At 35.9% G+C, this 19177-nt stretch overlaps 1 protein-coding gene across 10 annotated transcripts in view; it reads left to right on the forward strand.

Annotated features, from left to right (window-relative positions):
- LOC138304801 (sarcolemmal membrane-associated protein-like) overlaps positions 1-19177 on the forward strand; it is a 76224-nt gene that overhangs the window by 16944 nt on the left and 40103 nt on the right. For all 10 annotated transcript variants that reach the window (XM_069245075.1, XM_069245080.1, XM_069245077.1 and 7 more), the window contains exons 3-4: positions 11991-12147; positions 14786-14852. In XM_069245075.1, coding sequence (XP_069101176.1) covers positions 11991-12147; positions 14786-14852 — 224 coding nt within the window. The remainder of the gene's footprint in view (positions 1-11990; positions 12148-14785; positions 14853-19177) is intronic.

Here is a 19177-nt window from a genome sequence, read left to right on the forward strand (position 1 = left end):
CGCTTATGTCCTACATACTTCTTTGAAAAATTACTAATTGCCGGAAACTCACAAACACTATGTCTCTATGGTTATGATTTATCTGTATTGGGATTGGGGAAAGTCGTATTATGTATTGGTTGGGTAATTTATAGGTAATAGGTCGGGGTCCAAGTTCCGACAAGGAATGACTTGTAATGTTACAGGGCGTCTAAGACACTCACTTCTGAACTGGTAGTATCTAACTAGTCATATATATCTTTACGAAATGCATTCATTTGTAAAGCTTCCTATAAAACTATGTCATAGATAATCAGGAAGTTTATGTTTTGTGTATGTTTGTAATCTAATTGAAAAAGCATACCATTTAATCACCTAACTATTTAGGAAAGAAGAATGTTTAATCTATCAAAGACGAAAAGATATATGATTTTTCAACATTTACAGTTCAAAAACTCGATGATTCGTACTCTCGAATGAATCGGTATATTTCTCGCCTGTATCGAACTTTTTGGGTGGTCCGAAATTTCTTCACTTAATATAACTTGTTACGTAATAAACCCTTGTATGATATCGAATGTTTAGGGAATCGAAGTTCTCGATTGTATCGAAACTTTTTTTCATGCTCCATTTGTTATAGAATCTTGGTAACTGGACACTCGATGAAATCGAATAAAAATTTTACCTTGTACAGATCTGGTGTGTTCGCCGTTACACCTCGGCATCGTTGTCACACGTTATGCTGCGTCTTGCGACGGCCCTTCGCCGGGGAACAATAGGGATTATTGACTGCTTTTGTTGCTAGCGCTTGATATCATCTAGATAATTAAATATCACTAATAGGGACGATACATCGTGTGACTTTTGTTTTTACAAGCTGCGTTTTATTAATTCATTAGTACGGCAAAGATACAGTTAGTCGTTTTTTGATGTTCGCCGCCGGCCATTGGTAGCGGTTTTGTAGAATTTACGAGAACGGTAAATAGCGAAAAGAGCCACATTATTAGTAACTCATGACTCAAAAAAACTGTTTACATTGCAACAACTTTGGCATAAATTACTTGCAGCGAAATCGATAATCTCTAAATCGAAATATTTATGTAGGTGTTGTAAGAGCTTTTGGTTCCTCCTTTGTTTAGTTTCGTTTTTTACAAACGTGTTTTTGTTTTTATATGTCATTCCGTAATATTAACACCATCTGCTTTACATAGGTCTACCAAACGGAATACACTTGTAATGGGTTAGGCCTAAGTACGCACGTAAGTCTTGTTTATAATATCTCGTATGTATTGCTAACGATAGCATATACACGTGATTAATTCCATACTTCGTTTTTATTTTGTTTTGCTTGTGGTACCTATGATTATAAAGTGTACGGAACGGGAGACGGAACTATGTACACAATTACCACAGATTGGTCATGGTAAAACGAAAAAACAATCGGTTTAATTTCAACCACGAATAATTCGAAGTACTCGATGTATCGAAAGTTTTTCCTGACGGTCCCTTGATCTTCGATACATCGAGGTTTGACTGTAGTTGCCCTTGATAATCATGCAGTAACAATTTTTAACCCTACCTGCAGGGCCAAACTGGATTAGAATGTAATGATGTACCAGGTATGCTTTATTATAGTGATTTATTTTTCTGCATCAGATGTTTATAACAAAAATAATAATTTTGAACAAAATTGAAATTTGCAAGATTTAAATTTGAAGATTTTGTAAAAAAGAGAAAGAAAGATACACTTTTAAATGTCATTTCAAATAAAAGCTTTAAAATTAATGAATAATTCATGTCTTTTTCTGGCAGATGAACTAATTATATGAACTGATTTAGGACAGCATATATACATGTATATTCGTCTGAGAAAAGAAAATGTTAATATGATACTGGTATGTTCTTTATCCAATAAATGAATCTGTTATGTAGAAATGTACAGAGATGTAGTGCCAGTCTATATCTTTGAGCCATTGATTATTCTAGCTATATCGTGTACTTGGTGAGAGGGCTATCATCTATGGCCATCAATGGTTTCTGTGACAGCGAGCCGTTTGATCGCTACTAATTAAATACAGGGCAGTGTGTTCCTTATACTCTCCCTAGTAGAGCAAACTCTGAATTGTATAGTTCCGTGGCCGGAACTCATAAACGCGTTTGTACCGAATTCTGTATACATATCCAATTATCAATCGTGTTGAACTTTTGACCTTCGAAGCCTATAGGTTATTTAATTATGAAAAGTCTTGGCATAAATTTTATCAAAATTTCTATTGATTAATCTCTTGAGTAGAAAGGTACATCAAAATTTCTTTCAAAAATATTGGTTGTACGTAACATAACCATCTGGTCACTGCGACCTGATGTCTAAAATATGTTAACTATAGTTGTGTTCATTGATATCCATTTTCTAAATTTTACATAAAGTCAATTTTCTAAATTTAACATTTCCATATTATGGTACAAGTCAAATTTTAGCTAGTTAGATTTCAGCTCAGTAAAGTATAGTTGTGTCATATTCAAGCACAGTCAAATATTAGCTGTCAAATTTGAGGTCAATTATAATTTTAGCGCAGTCAAATTTTTAGCACAGTCAAATGTTAGCACAGTCAAATTTTAGTTTAGTTCAGTCAAATTTTAGTTGAGTCAATTTTAGTTCAAATGTGGAAAAATTATTAAAATGTGATATAAGATATAAATTTAAGTGGCTGAATACTGGAAATACCCCTTTCACAAATTTCAGCGCTGTACATGAATTTACAAGCGCTTCAAAGACAGCGTGAAAAAGTGCTAAAATAAAATACCACTAAGATGTTTACAGTAACTACATGTAAAGAAAAAATTTAAACTGATACATGATCAGACTTTCCTTCAGCAAGACATCTGCTACTTAGTGATGGTCATCAAAATAATATGAGCTTCATTTGTTTTGGTCTTTTGCCTGATCATTCCCATATGAAAATCATCAATTTTGTAAAGAGAACATTCATATCCTACTGAATGTTATAAAATATAAACAAGATGAACATTAACATGTACAGAGATTGTGAAGGTTTCCTGCTGTTTAATATTCATAGTGATGATTGAAATGTGAATTCACACATGTGGAGCTGGAAGTAATTGAATTAGATGGGAAGGTTTTGTAGTGGGTTGTAGTATCCTCCAGGTAGCCCTGATCCCTACCAGACCTGGGGTGTATTATCTAGGTATGTTACTAGTCTACCAGCTGCTTTTCCTGCAGATGTACTTTACCTGGCTAATTTCTGTATGTATACAGTATGACGGACAGACCCACTTGGGGTTTTGTCTTTATTCCAATTGTTTGCTCTCTGGTATCTGTATTACTGTCCAATAATATAATCGTTTGCAAGTTGTTTGTAATCATAATCCAATGACCTTGGTATGTGATCAGAGGATTTTTTGTCTAATCACACGACCTTGACATGTAATCCAATGACTTTGATATGTAATTCAGTGACCTTGACATGTGATCAGAGGATTTTTTGTCTAATCACATGACCTTGACATGTAATCCAATGACCTTGATATGTAATTCAATGACCTTGGCATGTGATCAGAGGATTTTTTGTCTATCACATGACCTTGACATGTAATTCAATGACCTTGGCATGTGATCAGAGGATTTTTTGTCTAATCACACAACCTTGACATGTAATTCAATGACCTTGGCATGTAATTCAATGACCTTGGCATGTGATCAGAAGATTTTTTGTCTAATCACACGACCTTGAATGTAATTCAATGACCTTGGCATGTGATCAGAGGATTTTTTGTCTAATCACACGACCTTGACACATAATATAATCCAATGACCTTGAGGGGTGATCAAATTACTTTGTGTCTAATCACATGACCTGGACACATAATCCAATGACCTTGATTTGTGATCACATAATTTTGTGTTAATCACATGACCTTGACACACATGAGTAAACATATGTGTTGATATGACTCTGATACCCCTGGTTTGTCATATATACGCGGTAATTACATGACCAAGGTTAAGATGATCTTTTGTATGAATATCTGATCAACTTACTTTTATTCACCCTTAAAAACTAGATAACCTACAGGTAACATTGCCAACGTTTTGTTTGTGTTGGTTTCGGTGTATTCTTGACATTTCTCCAGATTACTGATCAAGGCTGAACTTAATACAAATATTCCTTTCTCTGATTTACATACACTTACTCAGTGAATGATCTGGATGTCTCCTGAATTTCTAGATATAGATAAAAAGTTTGAGGTGATCTAAAGGTCACCAAGTTCATTTCTACACCAAAAATCTATAGATCTGGTTCAAGGTTCGAATTCCCATCATCACATTTCAGTTATGGCTGTGTTTGCTTTAAGAGAAGATTATATTTAGGTATTTAGGGAAACTTAGGTCGATTCTACAACCTCAATTTTCTCAGAAATATTTTCAGGAAAAGAATTATGAAACAGGTTAAGACTCAATTGAAGCTTTTAAACACAAATATCTACTTTAGTTTTATATTGTCATGTTGTTTTCATCGGTATAAGTGTGTACCCGATATCACATGAGCTGTACTACATGTTTACCCGTGACTATCTATGTTTTTCTTGAGCGTTTTAACCTTGTATTTTACCTGGCTGTCAATGACTTACGATACAGGTATGTTTGTTTACACTTGTCTCTATATATACCTACATTTACCTGACAGAGAGCCTACTAGGACTAACTACATACACAGATATACCTTACTAATGACATTGGGTCGTTCACATTAATACTCAATGAAGTCACTAAGAGGCAGACTTTGATCTTAAGATAATTGGAAAAGTTAGACCTGTTTTAATGATTGTAAACTGCAATCAAGGATTTATTTAAAAGTTAAGTTTTTATTTTAAAAATATGATGGCAACTAATCATGTAAAATTGAATGTTTTGAAAATTAATTAAGGAAACTTGAATTAGATTTTTAGCTCACCTGGCCCGAAGGGCCGGTGAGCTTATGTCATGGCGCGGCGTCCGTCGTCCGTCCGTCAGTGCCGTCGGTCCGTCCGTCGTCCGTCCGTCAACATTTCCTTTTAAATCGCTACTAGAACATGTCATAGAGTTCTTGTATAAAGTTTGGCATTGACTCCCCGAGGGGCAGGAGGGCGGTGGCCCAATAGGGGATATAGAGGTAAATCCTATAAAATAGAGTTCTGCATGGATTGTAACCAAATTTGGCCACAAACATCCTTGGGGGTAGGGGAACAGACCGTGTATATAAAAAGTTAGGCTCTGACTCCCCGGGGGGCATGAGGGGCGGGGCCCAATAGGGGAAATAGAGGTAAATCATATAAAATCGGCTACTTGTCATAGAGTTCTGCAATGATTGTAACCAAATTTGGCCACAAACAACCTTGGGGGAAGGTACAACAGACTTGTATAAAGTTTGGCTCTGACCCCCGGGGCATGTGAGGGCGGGGGCCAAATAGTGGGAAATAGAGGTAAATTCTATAAATCGCTACTGGTCCTAGAGTTCTGCATGATTGTAACCGAAGATTATTGGCCACAATGCATCCTTGGGGTAGGGGAACAGAACCTTGTATAAAGTTAGGCTGCTCTGATCCCCTGGGGGCAGGAGGGGCGGGGCCAGAGGGAATAGAGGTAAAATCCTATAAATCGCTACTTGTCATAGATTTCTGATGGATTTTACAATTTGGCCACAAACATCCTTGGTGGAAAGGGGAACAGAACTTGTATAAAGTTAGGCGCTCTGGGGACCCACCCGGGGGCAGGAGGGCGGGGCCCAATAGGGGAAATAGAGGGTAATTACCTATTAAATCGCTACTATGTCCGCTATTAGTTTCTGCATGGATTGTAACCAAATTTTGGCCACAAAACTCCTTGGGGGAAGGGGAACAGAATTTTGTAATAAAGTTAGGCTCTGACACCCCGGGGGCAGGAGGGGCGGGGCCCAATAGGGGAAATAGAGGTAAATCCTATAAATCGTTCTTGTCACATAAGAGTTCTGCTTGGATTGTAATCAAATTTGGCACTAAACATACCTGGTGGGAAGGAGGGAACAGAACTTGTGATAAAAGTTTGGCTCTGACCCCCCTGGGTGAAGGAGGGGCGGGGCCCAATAGGAGAAATAGAGGTAAATCACTATAAATCGCTGCTTGTCCTAGAGTTCTGCATGGATTGTGGCCAAATTGGCCACAAACATCCTTGGGGGAAGGGATCAGAATACTTCTATAAATGTTTGGCTCTGACCCCCGGGGCAGGAGGAGGTGGAGCCCAATAGGGGAAATAGAGGTAAATCCTATAAAATCGCTACTTGTCCTAGAGTTCTGCATGGATTGTAACCAAATTTGCCACAAACAACCTTGGGGGAAGGGAACGAGAACTTGTTATAAAGTTTGGCTCTGACCCCCTGGGGGCATGGAGGGGCTCGGGCCCTATAGGGGAAAAATAGAGGTAAATCTATAAATCGCTACTTGTCCTAGGAGTTTTGCATGGATTGTAACCAAATTATGCCAACAAACATCCTTGGGGGAAGGGGGATACAGAACTTGTTAAAAAAATATTTAGCTCTGAGTACCCCGGGTGGCAGGAGGGGCGGGGCCGCCAATAGGGAACATAGAGGGAAATGCCTTTAAATCGCTTACTAGGATAGAGTTTTCATCTTCTATCAAAAAAGACATATGAATAATCTTCTTACATGATTTAAAATTTTAGTTAATTTCTTTTATGGCTGCTAAATTATGTTATTTCCATTTGAAAACAAGTTCACGAAGATCAACTTTCATAAATCGAAAAATTGAATAGAAATGCCTATTGATATAAATTATAAAGATATTTAGATTTTGCGGTGATAAACTTTCACTTATTTACTGTGATCATGAAATTTGCGGAAGTGAACCTCACTTGTAATTAGTTGCAATGCTTGCAATGATTTACAGTCTTCAACAGCAGAACTCCAACAATACTTTGAATTAGAAAAAATAAAACCAAATAGAACAGATAACACCAGTCCCTGATACAGGCCCTCTGGGCCTCTTGTTACAATAGCTATAGTACTGATGTATGTTTCTCTTTGATGGAACATTATGTATTTCAATTAGACTTACTGAATTCCGACTTGTTCAGTTTCTGAATTCTCTAATAGTGCAATGGTGGTTCTAGACTTATTTCAAGTTTGGTAAATAACAGAAATTGCAATTCACAATCATCATCACATAATTTCTAGGTATAAAGCTATATCAATGATAGAATACTACAGTGTTGCTGAATAATTCTTCTTGTTTCTGAATTATCTAATAGTGCAACAGTACTAGACAAATTTCAATTTTGGTAAACAACAGAAATCAGACGTCTGCCTAATTGCAATTCACAATCATCATCGCATAATTTCTAGGTATATAAAAAGATGCATCAATGATAGAATACTACAGTGTTGCTGAATAATTCTTCTTGATCTAGACAAAAACAGCTGACTGCTTACAAAGCCTGATTTCTTTACAGGGATGTATTGTAAAGAGATCGGACAGTTTATAAAGCTCCGGAGAGGACCTGTACCATTATAACGTTACACACTACAAGCAGACAATTATTGTAACATAGTCTGGTTCAAAAATAGAAAAGTTCCGATACAATAGTTTCCAGAATAATTACAACTCAGTATTTTGGGAATATTTCCCTATTACATGTCTAGGTTAAGTTTGATAAGACAGGTTTTTCTTAAGCTTTCAAATAAGAAATTCTCTTATTGAATGCATGAAAATTGATGTCGGCGTTAATTTTTGGTATTTTAGATTTCCGTCCAAAAAAAACCTGAAGTATGATTATTCCCAGTGCTTAATGAGACATTGATTTAATTACTTCAATGCCTTTTCACAAATAAAGCATATTAAAATGATGAGGTTTTGGTGGGCATCCTCATGTTTCTGACTGTTACAGACGCCCCAGGTAATCCTGTAGAGACAGCAGACACACGGTTATAGTCAGGCAGCCTTACCAACAATAACACGTTTTTGTGCTTTAAGCCAGTCAGCTGTTGGTGCTCTAGCAGACATATAGGTTCTTCACTGTTATTTTCCACCTGTGAGCAATATAGCTCTTCATTAAGCCAGTACTCAGGTGATCGGATTCAGGTTTACTGTAAGTCACAAGAAATTTTGGTTTCTATAAACACTGCTACAAGAATTTTTCATTCCTAAATATATGCTGTTATGTAAGTCACAAGAAATTTTGATGGCCCTTTATTGTTTCAGATAATTTACCATTTGGTAGATACAGTTATCCAGAATTTGGCTTACTATATCTAAATATATGGCCTTTCCTTTTATTTTTGCTATAATATCTCCTCTGTTGGTTTAATTTCCATACTAAGAAATATGCCCCTTGTTAATTGCTATTGCAAAAAAGATGTCCCCTTGTTGGTTGAAATGGCAAAAAATATGGCTCTTGATTTGTTAACATAGCAAAGAAGAAACATGTCCATTTGTCTGTAGCCATATAGCAAACAGGAAATATGTCCCTTTAATGATTTTTGCTGTAGCAGACATTTAAGAGTTATGTCCCCTTGATAGCTGAAAGGTAGACCCCTGTAGCTGAACCATAGTTATTTATACTGTTTTGTCTAAGTGGATATAATATAGTTCCTGAGTAAATGTTGCAGCCCAGATACTGTAGTAATCCTATGAGATACATATATATATATATAGATACTGGAAGGAGCAAATTACTCGCTGAAGTTGATTGCCATATGATTATAGCTACAACCTCTGTAATGTTTACTGCTGGGGTCGGTAACACAGGCAGTCTGTATTAGACTGATGTATACCAAGGCTTCTATGGTCAGTGATGGCAATCTCCAAAATCCAGGCTGAGAATAAATTGATGGTGCTGAAATGTTGAACAGAAGCCTTCATATTTGTATATACTATAAATAAACAAGCCAAAAAGTCACTGCCTTAGTTATAGAGTGTTTATCTGAGGCCAGCAAGTCACCTGTGGCTAGGAAATCAGTTTTGTAGTGGTGGAAAAATTCCATTCTTAATGTAGGTAGGAAGTGGAAAATATAGGGGGAAATGGTTCGGTGTCCAGAATGTTTGACAAGTGACACTTAAACATTGTATGTGATGATTCCAGATTTAGGACGACTTTCAGATATTACACAGGTAGGTTTGTAAGCACCCCATATCATAGTTTCTGTAAAGTTATGTATAATGTTCATGATTTTTTGTCTGCCAGGGGCATATACAACTTGTAATAAATAAATATCTCTAGCACAATTTGATCTTGATATTTCTTCTTTCATAACATGGCATCTATTGCTGCTACTTATCATCACCAATATTTTACTACCAAAAACATTATTTCATTTAATCATCTGAAATCTTTGTCATCATGCGGAAATCTGTAAATTGTGTTAAGAGATTTACTCACTAGTAAAGTATATACCATATTCGACCCAATAAGCGCCCAGGGCGTTTAAAGGATTGAAAAAATGAAAAGGTGCTAATCAGACGCAACTATTGCAATTCTATACAGTTTTGTGTAGTTTTGGTCTTTATTTATGCCTGGGCAATTGAAATTGAACCCTCAAAAAAGAGGAGGGGCACTTATAGGGACATGGGCGCTTATTGGGTCGAATACGGTATATATTTATTAGTACAGCTGTGATTATATAAGGAAATGTCATATTTTAGTGTTGGTGAAGGTATGAGTTTCCTAAGAAAAACCTTAGACTTACAATCTTTAGTATGATACAGAATATGTAACATTGAGGTCGATAGCTAGTGGTAAAATGTATTACAGAAGGTTGGCTACTTACTGGGATCCAAATATAGATGACTAGACATATTTTAAGCATATTCTTAAATCTTGTCTTACCATAATAATACCAGTTGGCTTTAAATTGTTCTCTTTTTCGGCACTTTTCTGGTTTGTATGCAATATTTTCGTGCTATTTTATTGTGTCTAAATTTCTTTAAAGAGAAGCTACTCACTTAGGAATATTTATCCAAACTGGTGCTTTTTGATCCTCATATTCTGTGACGTTTTGTGAATGAATTAGTGTAAGGTTGATTATATACAGGATAGATATTTCATTGGTTTTTCCATGTAAACCAATATGCTGGATAAATCCTGAGGAATCCAGAGGTTATCTCCCTTAGACCTGTTTAGGAGATAGTGCTGAGTAGAAGTGAGATAGTAGAGGTATATGGCAAGGTGGCATTCTAAATCACCACCCTTGTGTAACAGAGCTGCTATGTGATGTGATACCGAGGTAAACAGCATCAAAGGAAAAGATGCCTCTTATATTCTAACTATCAGGTCCATGAAAGCTAGATATTCTTTGATTACACACACATTATATAGCCCACAAATTATACGTTTATATGTGTGTAGATTATTTAATGGATTGGTTAGATTACTTTACCACAAGTGTAGACTGGCCACCAGAACTCACTGATATGGATTTTCCTACTGAATTACATCCTTCATAAATAGCTCCCTCAAGTCTAACATTTGCATCCTAAATAATTGTTAAGCCAAACTGTGTTGATGATAATAATATTCTATTCTGGAAAAGGAACATACTTTGTTGATGGATAAGGAAATGAGTATAGACTTCATTATAAGAAAATTGATGTTATTTGATTGGTTACAAATAAATTTAAATAACTCAGCTCACAAGTTAATTGCTACTAGATAAAATTCAAATAAAAAATGTTACATATGTTGCTACTAAAATATCAGACTTGTTGAAAGGCACCCTTATTGGACAGCCAAATCCTGCTATTTATTTGTGTCTTCGCCAACAAAGTCTACGATTCTGCTGTGTTCATGTTATATTTACACCTAAAGCTGCTGGCATGTTTACAGAACCAAGCATCTCTTATTAATGAATGAACAGATCTCTGTGCAGTGTAGCTAACATAGGTGTAGTGGGTCAACCGGTGCATTATATTTAGACAATAGTGGTCAGCGGCTAAAAATATGTAAGTGTAATTTTGGCTGAGTTTTTGTCTTGTCCTGAGCCAAAATTTAAGGCTAGTGTAAGTAATTAAGGATCTATTAGAGATTGTGTAGATGTAGTATTATTGCCAAAATAAACAAGATGGTGTCCCAAGTTGATATCTTGGATCACCAGTGACGAAAGTATTGACAGTGAGACTGTGATGCTACCTTTCTTTCGGCGGTGCTAACATTTGGCTTTAAAAGTTTGACATTAAGACCTGTTTCTCAACTATTAATGAGTGTTGGATTCAGAGACTGTAAAACTAAGGCGTGTTGAACCATGTGCTTGTAGACTTTGAAATTTTGGGTTTAAATCAAACTAAAGGGTTTTGAACCATGGACATGTAGATTTGGAAGTTTTGGGCTTTTCTCAAAACTAGTTGCAGTACATATGTCGAATATTGTTGCAATAAAACCTTAATTCATCAATAGGGGCTAGTCAGAAATTTACTTGTACTGTAAACAAAGTTACTTTCTGGCGACTTAAATTTGCCATTTTTCACGCCTTACCAATTTTTTGATGCAATTTAATTGTACGATTTAGAGTCCTATGATTCTACTATACACACAATTGATACTATTTCTGATCAATTCATTTTTGTGTCGCCTGCAACGCAAGGGCGACATATAGGTATCACTATCGGCATCGGCAACGGGGGCGTCCGGGATAATTTTAGTATTAATTGTCTGATTTCAACCAAGTCTGTACTGTTGCTGTATATCAATGAGATTCCGGATGGGTTCAATACTGGTCAAGTTCCGTCAATATTTGTAAGAGTTACGGGACTTGATATCTTCACCTGATTATTAACAATATTTTCAACTCTAAATAACTATTTTTTGGGATGTTTTAAACTATTGTGCAGACGACACATCCACTTCCGTGAAATTCTTGTCATGATTTCTACTTGCTCATTAAATTAAGAAGCTCGTTAGGTTTACAGTAATATGGTTGAGAGGATAATTATAGAAATTGTAAAGGTGTTTTATATTTTGTATGTTACAGTTCTACCTCCAAGACACCAAGAGCAGTAATGGCACGTTCATCAACAATCAACGCCTATGTAAAGGGGGCGAGGAAAGCCCGGCTCGCGAAGTCTACTCCGGTGACCAGATACAGTTTGGTGTCGACGTCATGGAGAACAACCGACGTGGTGAGAAAAGTAAGGAAGACCATTTGATATTATCCCTACACAGTTAATATATTTGTTTTTTTTTTTTGTTTGGTTTGATTAGTTTAATGTCCTATTAACAGCCTATTATGGTACTGTTTCCAGTAAATGTATGTAAATTTGTTTCTTTAAAGATGCTCCATCGCTGACGAATGATATATTTTTTCTATCAAACACAGGAGCAGACGAATTAGTAGTTTTCTTCTGGTACAAATGTTACCATCTTCATACTAGAGCTTCTTATTTAAATTCAAGATAAAAATATTAGAAATAATTAATTGTGTCCCGAAACTATGCCCTATATGGAATTAAGTACTGATTGTGCATGCATCAAAAGCAAAATAAATTATTTTATATGCATTTTTGTGTTAATTAGACATCAGTAATTGTTCAATTGTTGATGCTCTGTCGGCGATGGAGCATCTTTAAGATTCCCCAGTAAATGTGTCCTCAGCCTGATACTATGTGTTATAAATCTGGTGGTCAAACTGACCTCCCTGTAACATCTGACCACAGCATGGTATCTCTATAGTGTTTTAGTGGTTGCAATGTTCCAACGTATCACCAATAGTCCTTCACCTCAAGGTTTCGAGTTAGAATACCAAGTGGAACAGTTGTGAGGTACTGACTGTAGGTTACAGGTTTTTCTCCAGGTACTCCGGCTTTCCTCCACAATTTAAACCTGCCACATCCTCAAATGTTTCTAGCTGTTAATGGGACCAAAAACAAAAACAATCAAATAGTGTAGAACCAAAACCTGTGATCTGGTAATATTTAAAATAATTACAGCAAGCGTCTCGGTCCCCTATAGGTCAATTAAAACTTCAATTTATGTTTACATGTTATCATACAATGTTATAAAGAAGAAATATCAACTATTCTGTGAAAAAGATTTAATAAAGCTAAAATAAAAGAATAATTGCAGGAATAAGCATCTCTGGTCATGAGGATATCATATCATAGATCTGGAGATTTTAGATACATAAGTACATATTATCCATGTTATGTATTATCTAGCTTACATTTTAAGAATAGCCTGGTATGTAGATACTTATCATCGTATAAATCATAACCAGGCCTGAGCTTCAAACACATTCTTTATACAGGTTCCTAAAAGTAGAAGTCAGATAAATATCTAAAGCAGTACATGTATACCAATCTCTGACATCTATGTTAGCGTTACTTCCCCTTGATCATTTCATAACCACACTCTGGTGTGTATATATACATATCTCTTGATAGGCATTTTAACAAATTGAAATTGAAATAATTTGTTACATGTAATTATAAATATATCTTTATGATTTGGTAGTGTGTGGGAGTGATATAATGTGTTGATGAATGGTATTTCCTGTCAGTTTCCAGTTTGACCTTGGATTACAAGTTCCACTGGGTGTTTATAGTGATACACAAACCATAGGAGACTAACAGGTCTGTCAGAATGGTATAACTATGGAACCTTTATGGACAGTACAGTTCATATATTTAACAGTGTACTTGATACAAGAGAAATAAAATGAAATAATTGTAGTGATACACAAACCAACACTAATAAGTCTGTCAGAATGGTATATTTGTGGGAACAAGGTCAACTTACACTAAACACTGCACTTGATATACAACAGACATAAAATCAGTTTTACTGAAACTTTGTTTTGAATTTTTGAGAGCATTAAGGTCTTTGGTTAGTGTTACACAATTTAATGTGAATGATACTCAAGCTTCGGATTAACAAGACCAGGAGTGCCAGTAATATGTATGTAATGATTAAATTGTTTCATTTCCTCTGTAAAAATTAGGCATCGCTATGTTGTTGTCTGCCTCTGCTCAAAGATTTCCATGCAATAATCAAGTTCCATTGATTTGATACTTAAGTCAAATTTCACACACACTTTCCTTTCCAAAAATGCTTGCTTTGGGTTGCTTTTTGCATTTGAAGGTCGAGATCACTGTTGCTAAAAGTGTTTTGTGCTGTACTTCAAGTTCTCCTGTTGTAATTTAAGTTCAAACATCTAATAATTATCCATATCAAAATACTTACTTATATATTGCTTTTCATCCCCGCAAATGCCAAGGTCACTGTTTCTAAAAATAGAAATTTGTTTCCATGCGATAATTCCAGCCACTGGTGACACATCCACTTACGTTAGAATTTAAATTTTTTTTATAAATTTTAAAAATCGTGGAAACAGGAACAAGTAAGCTTTGTCGTCCAATTATTTTGTAGTTTGGCCACTTAGGACCCTTAAAATGCCCAATATGTAGACAACTTATTTTTTTCTGTGCAAATCCAAGTAACTGTATTAAAAAAAACTGTAGATTAAAAAAATTCTGTTTAAAACAAAACCATTATTATGATTATGGTATAGTATGTTGATATAGACGGATGACCTATATAGCAGGTGCTTTATCTAAATATAGTTACATTACATGTGAATGGAAAGAATATATAAACTGCAAGGTGGTAGATTTATAATGTATATTAATCTGAAAAATTCTTGAGTTGTAGTGATTCTCTGATTAAAAAACTTTTCATGTCGAGCCTGTGGTGAGATGATACAGAGATGATGTAGAATTGTTTAAGTGTCGGGTTACTGTACATCCTGTCTTTCTCTCTCTCTTCCTACAGTCACCCATGGATGTATCATAGCAACAATCACACTCTTCCACCCCGACGGCAGGGAAGCCAAAAACATGTAAGTAAAAAATATATACATTTTTTTTGTATTTGCACATGGCTTTATCATATTGTTGTTTTGTAATTACACATCAAAGACATTTCCTTTCAATGTGTGTGTTCATGTGTGTATTCACACAAACGTATGATAGATTTATTCATGAGTTATCTGCCCTTATATAACACTGCACAAGAGTTATTACCATTGCATTAATTTTACAAGTCTTTGAATTTAAACACTGCCCTTACCTGCCCTTGGTACTGTAATCAAAAATTATCTTCCCCTATTTGCTATCTACTCACTAGAGTTATCTCCCCTGATTTGATCACTGTAACTCAAGAGTTTATTTGTGCCCCTATGTGCTCATTTCTTACTAGAAATATCTACCCTGAGTTTATCTACCCCTATGTGCCCACTAATTCATTCAGTTAGTTATCTACCCTGCTCACCTGGTTTCCCCTTACTAATAAGCATCCTTATGGCGACTAAAGTACAAATGAGGGCTGATCCCCCGGTGGCCTGAGGGGCGGGCCAAAAGGGGTCTAAATGTGGCTGATCATATAAACGACTCCATCACTGAAACTCAGCATGGATAGCACCAATTAAAGCATCACTTATAGGGTGGGGAATTCAAAATTGTATGTGGCTGAATCCCTGCCCCATGTAAGCAAGAGATCAGCTCTTTAAATGGGGGTGGGGATTTCAAAATTGTACAAATACACCCCGGGGGGGGCATGAGGGGGCGGGTTCAAAAGGGTCCTGTATTTGGCTATTTTCCATAAAAACGAACTTCTTCTCGAAACCAATCATGGGATAGCACCCCATATGTGCAATGGTAGCATCATTATAGGGTGGAAATTCAAAATTGTACAAATGATGGGGGCTGACCTCCGGGGGGCCTGAGGGGCGGGGTCAAAAGGGGCCAATTTGGCTATTTCCATATAAATGACTTCTTCTCTGAAACTAAGCATGGTATAGCACTTCATAATACAATGGTAGCATCCTCATAGTGTGGGGATTCAAAATTATGCAAATGATAGGGCTGACCACCCGGGGGCCTGAGGGGGCGGGGTCAAAATGGGTCAATTTGGCTTATTTCCATGTAAATATACTTATTCTTTGCAACTAAGCAAATGGTATAGCTCCATAATAACATGAAACTTAACATGGGGTAACATACTTATAGGGTTTGGATTCAAAATTTTCAAAATGATGGAACTGACCCCCCGGGGGCCTGAAGGGTTGGGTCAAAGGGGTTGATTTAGCTATTTCCATATTAAACGACTTCTTCTCTGCAACTAAGAATGGAAGAGCACTTATAATGCATTGGTAGCATCCTTATAGGGTTGGGATTTGAAATTGTACAAATGATAGGGCTGACCCCCTAGGGCCTTAGACGGCAATTTAATTAATAGCTTACTTTTCCAAACCAAAGATGACTTTGGTGAATAGATTATTTATACTTAATTTTTTATCTTTGAGTGGGAAATTACTATGTAATGCTTGTCATGTTGCTTGTTGTTCATTCTTTGCCAGAGGAACCTCCATCATATTAACCAATTCATTAAATTTCTTTTAGTTTGGAGCATTTATTTTTTTCTCTCAGAAGTGATTGTCATTATTTATCGCACATTTGTCACTGCAGTAGCTGTTTTTGTAGCTACTAGCTATATATACGGATCTTTAAGTGATGACAGACCACTTTGTGTTATCAGATGTACAAATTGTAGAGGTTTTAAAAAATCTGTGGACTCATGAATGATCACAAGTTGTTGTTGTAGGTCAACCACAGAGAAATGGTTTTGTTTATAGATTATAAAAGATAGTATCTCAGAAAATCAGATTTGCAATACATATAATGTATAAAGTGTACTTCACTGTTCTTCATTTATGAATGGAATCACATTTCCTGGTTTGTGGATGTATACATATCCATCTCTTTATAACCCGTCTCCATTCAGAACATGACTTGAGGAACAGTCGGAAGTTGTATACATATAGCATGTCCAATATCTAATGATGATTTTCTTTATCAATTTCTTTGGTAATAATGAGTCATTGTTAAGGTTTATAATTAATCGTACGGTTAATTGCTCCTCTAGTTTAGATATCATTGTTTATCTGAAATATTTAAAAGAGAGAGGCCACAGTGTGAAACTCCTCACAGGACAGAAGCCTATGGCATATAAAGGGTGTTTGGCAAGTTAGGGTAATTAGCTATATAGGGTTCTAGGGGAAGTGACCACTGATCAACACCTTGACCACACAGTGACCATCAGAAGGACAGATTTTGGTAAGGAATTATAGATCTAGGCAGCCCATGTTCATGAAGCCATATATATCAACCTTTAGTCTTCAGATGTATGATAAATTGATATTTGTGCAGCTATATATATATATGACTTTGATTTAATGTACAATACAGTGCATGTATTGTACAGACATCTTGTTAGGTTTGTGGATGTTTAGATACCCTAGTTATTGACAGTTCTGATGGAAATGATACAATTATGATAGATTAGGATAAAAGGTGATATGTAAAATCACATTAAACACTTGATGTTGAGACTACACAGGTTGCCTCTAGATCTTTATTGGAGACAGAAAAAACAGGTTTTTACCTAATAGCCAAACTGCAATAATTGTGGTTGTTTTAGGCTAGATCCAGACTAATCGTTGCCTTCTGGCAAATAATTATATTGTATGCTTGATAAATATCAATAAAAACGTAACTATTATGAATACTAGTGGCACCACAGGTGACTTAGCTTAAGGACATGAGACTGTTTTATTGCTGTCATCAAGCCCCTGTGTCTGTATTCCTCAGGCCCCTGTGGCTATTTCCCATTGTGTATAGTTTCCTTATATATATATAAGTAGAGATCTTGGAGTCTATTACATCCGGTGTGTATGTGTGTGTCTCAGTTGTAAACATACAGAGCTGGATCATGATCAGCAGGTATATATGTAGAGTATATTTACTTCTGTTTCTAAGTATACATGTTAGGATTAATTTTACTTAATGTCCTATCAACAGTTAAACCTTCCCTGTGACATGTAAATATGTTTTTGGAGGCTGTTGTACATTTATACTATCTACTTTATAGTGCTATCATACTGAAGTGTACTGTCAATGATAACCCACTTAGATACACCAGTTCTCCAACCTCACCTACCACTACTGATACATTGTACATTCAGTCATTTTCGCAGGGATGAAATTTTCAGGATTTGGCATTTACATCAAACACTGATCTTTAAACAATACAGAAACTAATGTGAACAAACTTTGGTATGTGTTGTTGATGTTCGTTGGAAATCAGAAGCTTCGGAAATGTCATTGTTGATATTCATGAATGTCAGGTAAAAATTGATTTTTGGTGTAAAATTTAGAATCTCCTTGTAAATGATTAAAATCTGTGGTAAAATTGATTTTTGGTGTCAAAGAAATTTCTTGTTTTGTAATATGTGTAAATAGATTAATAAAAAATCTTTTCCTTATTACTTGTGACACATACAGCCAAAGTTTTACAGCAACAGCCGAGTACGTATCAGGTGACTCTGTACCACCTAAAATGATTAGTTATCCCAATTTATTGGGTGTCTTAAGAAAATCAAGGAATATACCCTTGTAAGAATTTTGGATAATAACTTTCGAAATTCAAGACCAATATTTTTGATAGCTCATTCAGGCATTGGTTCTTGGTCATCAGATGTTAAAGATTGATATCTTGTGGTTACTTATATACAATCCATACAGATGTTTACTATGATAAGATAAACTGATCGTAGTCAACAAAAAATTCACTGCTGAAAGTAACAATGGTCCTTCTGTGTGGCTATATGATGTGTGTGGGTGTGTTACAGTGATTTCTACAGGGGAAGCCAGGGAAATGTAAAATGAAATTTAAAGTGGAGATTGGGACTGTAGCGAAGAGTATCCATGATCCAGACTGACATTCAAACCAGCTACCTGGATGTTCGTATACAGTCCAGACCACATTCCTTCATCCTTCTGAATGAAGACTTTGACCCAGATGAAGCACATCAGCAAGCTTAAATGCCATAGAAAAGAGGAAAAAACAAAGACCAAATTGAATTTGATCCCAGGATTTCCACACCTCTAGCCAGACACTCTAACCATGTCATCACTTTGATGACTATTTTAGCTGTCACTACGACTCAGTCAAGTGAAGTTCTACCATATTCTTCCATTCTTACACCTTGATCTTTGACCTTGAAGACGGTCATGCATAGGCATGTTTGGTGCCAAATGTAAAAGAAAAAAATCCAAAACTTGAACAAAAGATACACAAAATCTCAATGGACTTGGATCGGATGCT

This window comes from Argopecten irradians, chromosome 12, assembly GCF_041381155.1.
Source record: "Argopecten irradians isolate NY chromosome 12, Ai_NY, whole genome shotgun sequence".
Taxonomy (NCBI): domain Eukaryota; kingdom Metazoa; phylum Mollusca; class Bivalvia; order Pectinida; family Pectinidae; genus Argopecten; species Argopecten irradians.